The sequence below is a fragment of the Dromaius novaehollandiae genome, chromosome 1, assembly GCF_036370855.1.
Source record: "Dromaius novaehollandiae isolate bDroNov1 chromosome 1, bDroNov1.hap1, whole genome shotgun sequence".
Lineage (NCBI taxonomy): Eukaryota > Metazoa > Chordata > Aves > Casuariiformes > Dromaiidae > Dromaius > Dromaius novaehollandiae.
The window spans coordinates 188848115-188861366 of NC_088098.1; the positions used below are offsets into that span (position 1 = coordinate 188848115).

Here is a 13252-nt window from a genome sequence, read left to right on the forward strand (position 1 = left end):
CCCCGCGACGCGGTGGCTGCAGTTGGAGTTTCCCTTGTCTCTGTGCCAGCTGCCACACCACGGTTTGTCCAGAAACAGAATTGGTTTAATGCTCTGAATTGGTATAAATTCAGATTAATTCAGATCAATTATTTGGAATTAATGATCTGCTCTGAATTGTATAAAGCCTTGCAGGTCAAAAGTGCTCATACTTCAAATCCATGCAGCACGACGGACTGCTTGCCTGTCGGTTGTTAGGAGAAACAGCTCCTCTGAAGTTTGCAGAGCTCATGAACTGTTCTTAAAGTTGCTATTCTCCCTCAGGCCTCAGCTCTTTTTTTTTTCTCTCTTTTTTTTTTTTTTTTTTTTTTTTTTTTTTTTTTTTTTTCATATACTGGCTAACCACATTTGGAGGTGGCAACAAGGTTTTTCAGCAGGCTGCAATTGTTTCCGCAAACAAACTCACTTGGCAAGTAGCGGCTCCGCGGTAACACCCTCCTTAATTCAGGCTGGGCACGTACGGACAGCCAATATTTACTTTTTTAACCAAGCAAGCATCGTGACGGGGTTACGAAGCCATCGGTTTCTACAGCAAGAGGACAAATACGCACTTTCCCGAGCAACATTTAATAAGGGAGGGAAAAGTCTTTGGAAAGACCAAACTGGAGGTTTTCTTGGGAAGAAAAATATCATTCATTTATCAGCATTTAATAAATACTTATTTTTGGGTAATAGCGTAAAGGAGGCTCGGTGTCAGAGGTCCACTGCCAAACACAGGTGGTATTTGCAGAGACCGGGATTGGGCCAGCGGGCGTCTGCTCATCCCTATTCCCTCCCGAAACGACACACGTCCCAGCAGTAAGTCCACTTAGACCTGCTGCAGGAGGCCACTTTGGAGGGGAAAAAACAGATTTGCAGAGGAAACCAGAGTCCAGAAAGCAGAACGAAGAAAGCAAACGAAGGCAGCTCATCCCCGGCTGCCAGGGGCTGCCCTTAATGGCATTTATTGCCATTTTCTTGCAGGTGAAAAACGCTGTGGGAAAGAAAATACGTGGAAGAGGAGAGCATCCCTGATCCAAGAACGTCCTTGCCATGCGTTGCAAGACTGCGTGTTGTGAAGCACATTACTCCCGCGATGCTAGTACAAGTGCAGCTCTAAACACAGTGTCAACCTTTTAGAAAGGCAAAAAAGGTAAAGTAGTAGTATAAATAATAGAGCTAACAAAAAAAAAACCCTAAGAAGTGGGGACAGCACAGAAAGTTCCAGCAGGGAAATGAATGCCACAACGCAGCCGGCGGTCTGATCAAAGTTATTAACCACTGAGTTGAGAAAATTAAGCGGTCAGTGCCAGACTGGCACTTTTGTCATACCCTGCCTGGGTTTTCTAGGTTATTCGCACACGGTCTATGCCACGGCGCTGCGGATTCCCAGCGTCGCTCCCATCTGTATCCAGCCGCTCAGCCCAGCGTGTTCAGTCCCGACGGAGCAAGCTGGCCAATGCCACAGCGTTGACGAGGATTTTCCCAGAAGCGGGAACTGCCAGCGCTCCATGAAAGTCTGAATTTTCACAGATTTTAATGTGGTGGAAAGAAAACAACGCGTGTGGGTGTTGCTCGCCCAGGGCAGCTCTGGCCTGGCCGTGTTCTTGCACTTTTTCAGGGCTTGGTGAATTACCGTGAGCGAGCTTGGAGCTGACAAACCGCAGATCATTGCGGCACCCGAAAAAGAAAAAAATCCAGCTTTTCTGACCAAGCTGGAAGCAAAAGTGGGTGATGTTCACTGCTGCCCTGCCCGAACCCTCCAGCTGCAGCATCTGCTCTCTGCTGGGCAGAGGCCCTAAAGGGGCCAGAGGGGATCAGGGCCACGGTGCTCCCCAGCCACGGGACTCACTGGCAGAGCAAATTCCCAGAGGATGTTAAAGATGCTCCCGCGGGCGAGGGGTGGCCAGGGCATCGCAGGAGAGGGGCACTGGCTTCGCCCAGGCTCGGTGGGACCGCGCAGACCTCTCGCCTGCCTTCAGCTTTTTCTTCTGTGGATAGGATAATTAGGATTTCTTCTTTCCTGCCCTATACACAGACAAGATGGAGATTTTGCCGAAGCCAAAGATTAAAAGGAGCCATTGCCTACTGCAACAAAAGCAGAAATTAAAATCTTTTCTGGTTCAGGCACATGCAAATCAGGAGCTCTGCTTCAGTTTTTGCCTCATGTGGACTGAGCAATCTTAGGGACGTGCCAGGAGGGAGCTGCTACAAGCCCTGTTCCAGCGCCCTGGGAACTCGCGCGGGGCGGATGATGGGAAGGGGGAGTAAGGTTTCCACGTGCAGTGCACCCGCTGCTAAATGGTCACTCATAAATGTGCAATAGTTTATTCCTTTTCCACTGAGAGTTTTGGCACAAAAAGAGGAGCCGGGTAGCAGGGAGAGAAGGGGAGAATTTGTCAGACCGGAGCTCCAGTGCAATAGCAAGTAGCTGATTATTTAGCAACTTCTTCTAGTCATTTTTCAATCTGAGGTGAAATCTGAACGTACACCTGGAACGCACAGAGTGAAATACATGGGAGGCAGAACAGCTCTGGCTGTAGCACTGCTGCATAAACTGAGCTTAACTCCCACCAGGCTTTTATCATCAGACTAAGCCCAGCAATGGTAACTTAAGCTGCCAACATAGTGCTACATCCACGTGAAATGCCACAAAATGTTTTTTTTTTTAAACCTCTTGTAAGTTACCAGTGAGCTTGTCCAAGGTGCAGACTTGCCCCTTGCAAACCACTCAAAGCCTTTTAAAATAAATAAATAGCCCCCCCACCCCCAATTTAGCTGTTCAGGTCCCAGAGAAAAAGAGCACCCACCCGCCTGATCTGCAATACTGCTCAATTTTACATGATTAATTCCATGTTGGTCAGGAGCGAGTTATGCACACAGGGAGTTTATCAAGTATGAATAACCTTGCTCTGCAGGCAAGCCCTTTGACACCAAGCCTGCATCAGCCAGTAAGACCCCTTCAGTGAGGTATTTTTGCCTCTCTGCTACCACTTTTGCTTCTTGCACAGCCTCAGCTTGGAAGCAACGTTGTCCCAGTCTAGCAACCTCTTCTTCTGACAATTTCTAAATGGGAAGAGAGAAGAAAACAGAAGAGCTGCCGAATTCTCAGTGTCAATACATCAACGCACAGAGCATTTATCTCCGAATAGGTGGCTGGGTTTGAGGTAATGGGAACAAACTGCAGGATCAGACTGATCAGCTCAAGGGCTCTAAAAACATTTAGTAGTAGCCCTGCAGCTGCAAGCATAAAAACCAGGTCTGAGGTCACATCCACGAGAACCACAGGAGTTAATAAACTTGGCTTCTACGCCCATAGGATTCACAGCTTCAAGTTTTTCTCTCCCATCTTTAAGGCCCCCAAGTTCTTCTTCTTTTAAATAAAAGTTAATCTGTGTTTGCCTGGGTTTGTTAATACTCCTGGAGTACTCCAGGAGCTGAGATGTTGAGTAAAATACCGAATACAGATAAAAACGGGGAAATTACAAGCAGCGATTTCATTCCCCTCCAGCAGCTTTTATATGACAAGCACAGATCTTTTGAGTTCTCCTAAAAACTCCTTCCCAGATGTGAAGACCCTTGCAAAGCTTTGCGCCCCCCAGACGTTCAGGGTTGGCAACTTTCCTTTGGGCAGTGCTCCCTTCCCAGCAGAGGGTTAAATGTTTCAGCTTAAGGCCGTGAAACGTTGAGGTTACAGAGAGAAGCGGTCGTGAGCTACGCCAGTGCTGCAGACTGAAATCGGTCCGTGCAAGACACGTGTCAGCACGTGCTCGAGCAGCATTTTTGTTTGCATCCAAATACATGGAGAAAAGTTAGCCGTTCTACTGGCGTTATTATTTTTTTAATACTTGTTCTAAACCAGGAAAGGCAATGGTGCAGAGACATAAAACTGCTGCTTTTCAACCAAGTTATAAATTGAGAATTAGACAGCTCTTCCAATGATTCCTTCTACACATATCGCCTGCTGGAGAAGTCCTATATACAGCCATGCTTAACGCAATAAAAAACCTGACCAAACACAAACTGCTTCCGCGGAGCGATTCTCACACACCAATTTCGCAGCTGTGGGGCCTGGGCTAGGCCTCCCTGCGGCCGTTTCTCCTGGGAGCTAGGGTCAGCCCTGGCAACAAGAACACGGAGACCTTATACCGTGTTTTCAATATCATTAAAACCTAGGCAGTATCTATGTTTCCAGGAGCCCTACTGCAGTGTGTAAGCATGAGATAGAGGGGAGCTGGAGCTGCGAAGTGGGTAGCCCCGGGTCTCCTCCCAGGGCAGGACGTGTCACTTCCCCCAGCACAGGCTTGTGCAAACCTAGAACTGAACTTGCTGCAGCCACTGGCCAAACATGTCATCTCACCCTCACTCTTCTTAACGCACTGACCTTTTCATTTACAGGAGAACAGCCTACTATTAATTTTATACTATATACAGTAAATGTAGGGGTGCTAAATCCTACAGATAATTAATATAGGGGTTCATCTGGCTCTGTGAGCTAGAATTAAATACATATATATATATTTGTATATATACATATAAATATAAAGCCACTAAAGATCAGCTTGCAAATAATTAAGATAAGGACACAACCGAGCTCCTTTTCAGCACATTAGAAAAACCCAGACAACAAACCGCAGCTTACCCACTCGCGTTCCCCAGGAACGCTGCTTAGCAAACAGGAGAGTTAATTTGCCTTCCGCATCTCCGCATGGCCTTGGGCCCTGCTTAATGGACATTGTGCAACCCCCAAACTACCTCCGTCCTGTGGTTCCTGCACTGCATCTGGGCGAGTGCCCTCGGCCAGGGTCTCTGCATGCTTCACCAAACTTGGCGTTTTTCCTCCGAGATTAAGCAGTGGCATTAACCCTGTTTTACAAGTAGGGGAGGAAGGCAGAGAGCAGCAAGTACTTATCTTTCCTTTAACCTTCGCTTTAAAACAGTAGCCTCGTTTTTAGCACGTCTTAGGCATGACATACGATACCGTGATGTCCCTAGCATACTTCTTTGAAATGACGGTTGGAAAAATCCCTACCTTTCTCTACAAATCTGAATTCTGCTCAAGAAAGATTTATCGTAAGCCCATTTGGAAAGGAAGCTGCTCGCACTGCTGCAACAGCAGCTGGAAACCTCCAGGCCTTACTCCGAAGCGCAGCGAGACCTGTCTGCTACCCAGCTGCCGACAGGGCAACCTATACCGGTAGCAAAAGCGAGGGCCTCAGCTGCTCTAGCTCGTAACGTAGCACCTGAACATGAGGCCTTTTTTATCAGCACCCTACAGCATAGTCCCAGGCCGTGAAGCGGACCAGGGCGGCACGGTGTGCAGGTCTCGGCTCAGCCTGCCAGCACGGCGGCGGCGCAGGGAGGTAACTTGTGCAGGGGCAGCCTGGGCGGATGGTGGCTGTAATGGCAAACTGCTGCGGCAAAATCTTGCGGGCTTTGCCTGGCAGAGCCTACAATTTCCTATTGCTTTTTCCTTTTCTTCATGAAAAGCGGTTCCTAAGGGCTCGGCCTAATTTTTTGTCCTACATGTGTGTGAATAGAAGCGCGATTATGCCACAACGGGGAGCGTTTTTACGCAGCTGACAGGAGGAATGCAATGCACCCCCAGGCTGTTTCAGCAGAAAAGACTAGCTTGAAACAGACTCCAAATCCAGAGGACACTATGTATCAGCTTAGAATAACAAAATGGGTCAAATTTGAGGCCCGAACTATCACACAGTCCACTGAGATTTTAAACAGTTTTAAAAATATGCCTGTCACTGGATTCCCTTACTTGTTCCCTTGTTTAGCAGATCGAGCAAACGAAACGAAAGTGTTTGTATTTTAAGCAAGCACAGGGAATATGCAGATATTCTCTAGCTGCTTTATTTCCCCCCTAAAATGCTTTTTAAAGTACTGCTTACTTTATTCCAATGTAGGGTCTTGCAAGTCATCCAGGTAGAACCTGCTGCACCATAACAGACTCAAAAACTGCCTGCTTTTAGAGTTTCATTTTGTCAACTGAAAGCTAAAGGAACCAAAGAGATTCAGTAGCTTGGAGATGGGAGTTGGGTTATTTTGAAGATAATCTTTGCCTTTTATATTCCCGCAGCAGAGCATTCACAAAGACTAGTATCAGGCACTGGAGGCTGCTCTCCGTCATCTCCGTGTCTCCGGGGACTGAGGGCCTTCTCCGGGGGCGGCCACCATGACTCCCTCCCCAGGGCCACGGAGGGCGAACCCGCCGCTGCAGGGCCGACCGCCTGCGAAGGCTCCTCGGCGCTACGGTGCACCTTCAAACCTTCAACTGCAACTGCTGTTCAGTACGGTTGTGTGGATCAGCTGCAGACCGCTGACCAGGGCCTCCCGTACAGTGTGGGAAATGTTTCCTTAGCAAAGACAAAACTCGATACTAGAACAGTGTCCAAAGCTTCAGAGGTCACTGCGTCAGCGGGTTTTACTCATTGCTGTAACGTATTTCAAAGTCTGACGTGCAGCTCTGCTAACTAAAACCTTGTCAGAGACAAGAACCCCTGCGTCCCTTTGTGAAGACTAAGCAGCTTTGTAATTCTCAAATTAAGTTCTTGAATTTTTTATAGTATTTGATAGCAGCTTTTTATTGGTTACAAAACCTAAGCCCATATACAAAATTAGGAACACATTTAGATGCCTCTTTGAAAGAACGTTTTAGTCTATTTTAACTGATAGTTTAAAAAAATAATAAAAACAATGCAATTTTAAACACTGTTCTGAAAACGTAAAAGTGCAGCAATATACTTTGTTTCCTTTATTAACTATGAAATGGTGCAATCCCAATCAAAAGCTGATAAGGTCACAACAGAAAGAACTGAGCAAATGCTTTGTCTTGCCTTACACAGTTCTCCCATGTCCACTTTTAATGTAATGCATTGAGTGCAAGAAAAAGATCAAATCTTCACAGTAGTGGAAAACTGTAATTTTAATATCAATTTGTATGTAATCTCTAGGATAATAGTGAGCGCAGGCTGAACAGGGTAACCGTCAGTCTATATGGCATATAGGGAAACAAAATTGAGTTAGAAGGGGAAATATTTGTTCACAATAACATCTGCTGGAACTCTAATTTCACAAAAACTTTGTGACCTTACCTAACTTTGACTTTTTATTGTTTAGTTGTTTAGCGAACACCACACAGTTTCAAGATTTTAGACTATAGTGTGTGAATAGGATGCAGTTACCATATGAAGCTTCAACTCAACTTCTGGGAAAAGAAAAAAGGCACAATGAACTTCAACTCAATTTTATGTGCACAAGAGTTGAAAAATCTGAGCCACCTTAAAGAGAAATTGATTCTAAAATTTATAAAACCTATAAATAATCAGAGGCCAAACCACTATATTAAAACAGATTATCTAGCAAGTAAAAATCTTGCAGTTTAAACATACGCTTGTATCCAGTTAAGATACAAGACAACTCACTCTTTAAAGTGGCTCCACCTTGGCAGATATATATTTAATGAATGCACACCTGCTATGCGTTGTTCATCAGTGGAAAAACAGCTGATCCACAAAGCTCTGATGGCATCTGTCCTTATCTTCATCACAGTAAATACAACCCACATCCAATAACTAAATTAGTTTAGATTTTTCTATCCCTTCACATCAATGCATTGGGAAGTTACACCCAGTAAACAACAGCAACAAAACCAGTTTGTGTGATAGCTTACAGAATTTCAAAATTATCCATCTTCACCCCAGCAATATCAAAATCCCTTTGAAAATGACTGGGTCAGACGATTTTCCAAAAGCAATGACCTCACATACCTTACGTAAAGTTATTTAATGTGCGCTGCACATCAGGTTTATGCTGAATAACTGCAGCTTCCATACAGCCTCACACATCAACCAGTTTGTATCTTTTTAATCACGTGAATAAGATTTGAGACTAATTTCTGAATTACTCTTCCAATACTCCAAGAATGAAGCTTTTATGACGCTTCTAAGTAGTTGCTGGTTTGTTGCCAACCACATCATCATAAGCACTGGTTACTAAGTAAAAAATAGTTTAAGACTAAATTACAGTAAACATGAAAGCTCCACAGTTTAAACCCAATATAAATCAACCATATCCAATTATCAATTTAAAACAAAATATATTGACTACTGAAAGTTGAAAGCAAGATTCTTTTTAACTAATACATTTTTGGACAGATTTTTTTTTCTACAGTCTGGGACTCTTGCTTTCAGCTTAAACAGAAGTTCAAGTCCATAACAGGTTGTAGCTCAGGTAAAATACCATGCACAGCATTTGATTACTTCAAAACAGCAGGAACACACAGGCTGAAGTGAGTGGTCAAATAGGGCTCGCTGTTCTCAAAAATTAGGTATAATGGCAAAAGCTTTACCAGTCCAAATCTACAGTTCATTCTCCAACCCTGGTTTCTGAGGCAGTTAATGAACACACATCAATTACTGATAGATGAAGTAGTTTTGTTTGTTTGTTTGTTTTAAACTTAAGTGTTTAATCAATTGCCAAGTGTTTTTTTTTTTTTTAAGTTACTTTTATTTCAGTTTCACCAATGAAATTCATTTGGCTTGCATTTTTTAATCTATTCTTCCACATAAAGTATATGAAAATATGTTTGTGGAGGACGATGATGGAGGCCCAGAGCAAACCGGGCCCCTGTAAAGTCTTCCAAAATGTACGCATCATACCAAAGTGTCTTGATCCACAGCGCACCATTTTCCAAAGAAGCTACTTTTCCGTGGAAAGCCAATGTGCCACCACTATGGAATATTCTTAACAAAACTGCAGATTGCGGTTGTCAGCATGTGGCACCAGGAAAAAGGCAAAAAAAGGTAGTTGGGACTGTTAAAAAGAATTCTAAAACAGTTTAAGAGATCATGCATATGCATTTACAGTCCATGTGATAGTGACGTTTGGCAACTGCAAAGTGACCGATACATGGCTTGCTTTAGAAGCATCAAAACGAAGAGGCATGTGTGTCTTGGAGCCTTTTGTTTCTTCACTTGGTAGCCATCTGGTGGTGCTTCATATTGGTGTGGGACAGAGAAGCTGCATTTTATTGAACTTAAAAATTAAATTCTTTTGTTTGAAGGTTGGCTGTTGGGTCAAAATTGTAAGTACCTCCTTGAGTGGCTTCAGGAATGAGACTGGGATCTTCGTCGATCTATAAAATACAAGAACAATAAAATTCATGAGAAGCCAATTCTTTGCACAATTCAGTACATGTAGAAGAGATTTGCAAATGTTTATCTATTTAAAAAATATATTATTGTAATAAAATTAGATTAGCTTCTCCAATTCATTTTTTCAGTTATGTTTAAAAAGAAAAAAACCCATCAATTTATTCTGATAACATTAGGGAAAAAGAAAACTGAAATGGCAAAGGACTGGGTTGCTGCCTGGTCAAAGCAGTGGCTATTTTGGTTGTGTGATTTAATTCTAAACGTCAGTTTTCAGCTTGAGTTGGCTAATCACTGGCTGTGAAATCCAAAATTAGGTTTGTACTTTCTCCAGTCTATTGCAACATGAAAATAACTTTTATTGGCAGTATAGAAGATGGAATTCCCAATCTCCTCAGAGCCATTATAAGTTAGGTATTACTGACATAACTGTCTCTAGAAACGAAAAGTAATATGGTCAGCAGCTTCAATATGCACAACTTTAACCTTCATCCATCCTCCTCCAAATCATCAGCTGAAACTATTCTCTGAATGCAACAGCTCTGCAACCCAGACTGCAGGAACCGCAGGCCTTCTCTCAAACTATGGCTCATTCTGAAGCAGGTAAGAGCCCTTTGGCCAGGGAGGGAGGCGGTTTACAGGTTTCTGAGGTCCAGCACTGGAGTACTGTGGACTTCAGAACTGAATCACCAGAGGTCCTTACATTTCCCTAAATATCTAAATTGGAGGGAGGGATTAAGAGCCTCAGGGACAGCAACGATCTACAGGAAGAAGACGAGCACGTCATCCCCACATGAAGATTGAATCTAGATTTAGAAGGCTTGGCAAATATTTGCATGTTGATAAATTAGCGCTTCTGTCTTCTGTAGGGGTAGTACGAAGCAATTTTAGCAAAGTTCACGTGCCTTTAACACAATAAATCAAAGCCAGGAAGCTATTAATGCTGGTTCTAAAGTAGATGCCAACTGCCTGTCCCTTTTACAAGGCTCAGCAAAGGAACAGATGGGATTAACAATAAGGGGAGGAGTAGTTGCCTGCAACATCTTTCGAGAACACAGAAGCTCCTGAAGTGACAGAAGACAGAAATACCCCAGAGGAGTCAATCTTAATGCCACCAAGCAGGCTAATATAATCAGTCTCTTGTCTCCTTAGGGTAATTTGCAATAATTTGGTAATTTGGTAAATTTCTTGCACTGGTCCTCAGAGTGACTAGGCTTCATTTTGTCACTTACAGTTACTTCCTAAAAAAAATTCTATGCTTGTTTTTATGTTTTAATTACCATCTCCCCAGCATGGATTTTCTAAAAATTTTAGTAAGTCTCAGAAACCCCAGAAAACATGGGTGACAGTATAAGCAATAATCTGAAGTCAAGTCTCAGTAATCTAAGTAAAGGAGGTAAATCCAGCAAATTAGTCGTAGGTTACGTTTACATAAACTAATTTAATTTAAATGCACAAAAGGGAGCACAAACCACAAGAGGTTTCTAGCAGCACCAACTAGACTGTGCTTTTAAGTTAACCACAGAAGTCTCAGAGCCATTAGGAATATTATTAAACAGTGCCCACAGAATCACTACAAGCATAAGGAATATATCATAAACTTCTGGTGATCAACTTTGCAGCCACACAATGGGCCCATGAGTTGAAAAGTAAGTCCTAAAGTTACAGCTAATATCTGGATCATTCAGTTTAATAGATTTCTTAGCCAGAAGAACTAAAGACAGTTGTTACTCCTCTTCAAATGACTTGGTGAAGTGCTTCTGAGGCAGCCCGTAGCAGGAACAGCTAGGACGCCAAGGGTTAAAATACCTAACCAGGACACAACAGAATACCAGATGGTCCAGATCAAACACCTGCAGAAAGTTTTCTGTTCTGTCCTTGAATGACTCTTTCCAATAGAGAATACAGACTAATTACAGAGCTGAAATAAAGACATCTATCTGAAAGTAAGGATTCACTCCCCGACTCCTAAGAATGGAGACTGATTTATGAGAAGGTAAAAAGGAGAGACAGAGGACTGTTAGATTCTAATTACAAGGAATTACATGTCAATGTACATGCCAACGTGTCATATGTTAGATCAACATCTACCAATTTATACTTTTAACTAAGGGAAAGTGTACTGAGAAAGGATGAGGAAAAATTACTTTACAGACGACCTATGTTCATGACAGTTGGAACTGAGTTAAGGAATGACAATGTACTTGCTAAGGAAACAGTAACAGCACAGTGCAGCGCAGCACAGCACAGCACATATAAACTCGAGTCTTTAGCATACTTACATCATCACCAGAGAAATACTGATCTATGATTTCAAATGCTAGTTTATAAATGTCTTCATTCTCATGCTGTTGCAAGGCTTCGATTTTCTCTAACCCTGGATAAAAGACAATGGAGAAGAGTTTAATATGTTTACACTGAAGTGAGTTACTGACTACCTTGAAAAAATTAAGCTTTGAGAAAAATAACAAAACATTAGTATTGAAGCATACTAGAAAAGATGTAGCCCAATTTTCAAATATTATCTACAAAATAGCTATTTTTGTCTCTAAGGGAAAAATGTACTTTATGAACCTTTGCGTGCTATAGTATATCCAGTTCTATGAACATGGGGTACTGCAACCTTTTCTCTTTCATACAAGTTAGATGAAACCCTCTGTACTCAAGTTTTTTTTTTTCTTCTGCTGTATAGTATATAGCTTTTGTTTCAGTCACTGTGCTTTCTGTATACCACTAAAAGGAACTGGCTTCACTTATATGTTGTATGTAAGTACTAAATAACAAACAAGGTCAGAAAGTTTCCCACCAAGAGCAGTTTAAAACCCTAGACTCATTTTAAAACTGAATATGATATATACAAGAGAAAAACTTCCAAAATGGCAAGCTCTTAAACATCCATTTACTTCTACCTTATCACAATACATTAATATGCATGTGTTAAAACTAGAATTGCAATAATCAAGTCGGACTCCTCAGCCTGCTTTGGTCTGTAGTAAAATTATAATCCTAACATCTGCTTCTGAGGCAATGAACTGAAGCAAGAATTACGTGTTATACTGCAGAACCAAGTATAAGCAATCATCAAATGAAAAGAAATGCAATTCTCATTTAAAAGTTATTTAATACAACTGCACCTAAAAAATTTTGTACAGAAGGCTACTACACTGATTGCCTCCAACATGGCAGTTCCTGAAAGTAAAATAAACTAAAAAGAAATAAAGGGTGCCATTTGTCTCACTATAATAGTCTCAACTTGCTGATTTAAATAGCCCATGGTCAAAAAATGCTGCAGTAAACATCAACAGCAGTGAATAAGGGCAAGACAGACTGATATGCAGGAAATTTAATTTTTTAAAAAGCCTAATAAGCACTTACCTCCACACTCTTCTATAATTTCAGCTATTGTGCTAGCCTCATCACCAGCCATTATGAGGATGTTTTTCAGACCATCCAGCACCACCTGTACCACTTGAGAATCCTTTACTGAGAGCAGATTGCAGAATGGTGGGATTACATTTTGCTGTACAAGGTATTCAACCTAAATAATGTAAAAAAATGTGCTTTCAGCATTCTGATTCTCACAAATGGCTGCATGTATAATGTTTTAGTGACAATCTGAAATCCAACTACACATACCTGATCTTTTCTCCCACTTATTGTCAAATTGCTAATTGCCCAAGCAGCTTCCTTTTGTGTTCCAAAGTCCCCCTGAAGAATCAAATTAATAGCTCATTAAAATCAGCATAGAAACATCTGTAAAGCTTATTAAAAATCACAGGCTCCTCATGTCAGATTTATAAAAAGAGGATGACAACTTGCATAGCTGATCGTTTGACTGACCTTAGCCAGCTGGTGTATGATCATAGGGATTAGCCCAGCATCTATTACAGCCTGAACTTGTTGCTGGTTTCCTGCTGTGATATTGGAAAGGAACCAAACTGCTTCCTACAATTGGTCAAAATAAAAAAGCGGAACACTTTAAAAAACTTTATAACTTGTCAACAGATTAAAAAAAAAAAAACAAACCAAACAAAAACACCTCAAACACCCAAATTACACCATGACCAATC

General features: G+C 42.1%; 1 protein-coding gene across 2 annotated transcripts in view; it reads right to left on the reverse strand.

The window, feature by feature from the left end:
* Positions 1 to 6761: 6761 nt before the first annotated feature.
* Positions 6762 to 13252, reverse strand: part of KPNA3 (karyopherin subunit alpha 3) — a 51410-nt gene continuing 44919 nt past the window's right edge. For both annotated transcript variants that reach the window (XM_064504868.1, XM_064504869.1), the window contains exons 13-17: positions 13023 to 13127; positions 12819 to 12890; positions 12558 to 12720; positions 11465 to 11559; positions 6762 to 9166 (exon numbers count right to left, since the gene is read on the reverse strand). In XM_064504868.1, coding sequence (XP_064360938.1) covers positions 9068 to 9166; positions 11465 to 11559; positions 12558 to 12720; positions 12819 to 12890; positions 13023 to 13127 — 534 coding nt within the window. In that variant the 3' untranslated portion in view covers positions 6762 to 9067. The remainder of the gene's footprint in view (positions 9167 to 11464; positions 11560 to 12557; positions 12721 to 12818; positions 12891 to 13022; positions 13128 to 13252) is intronic.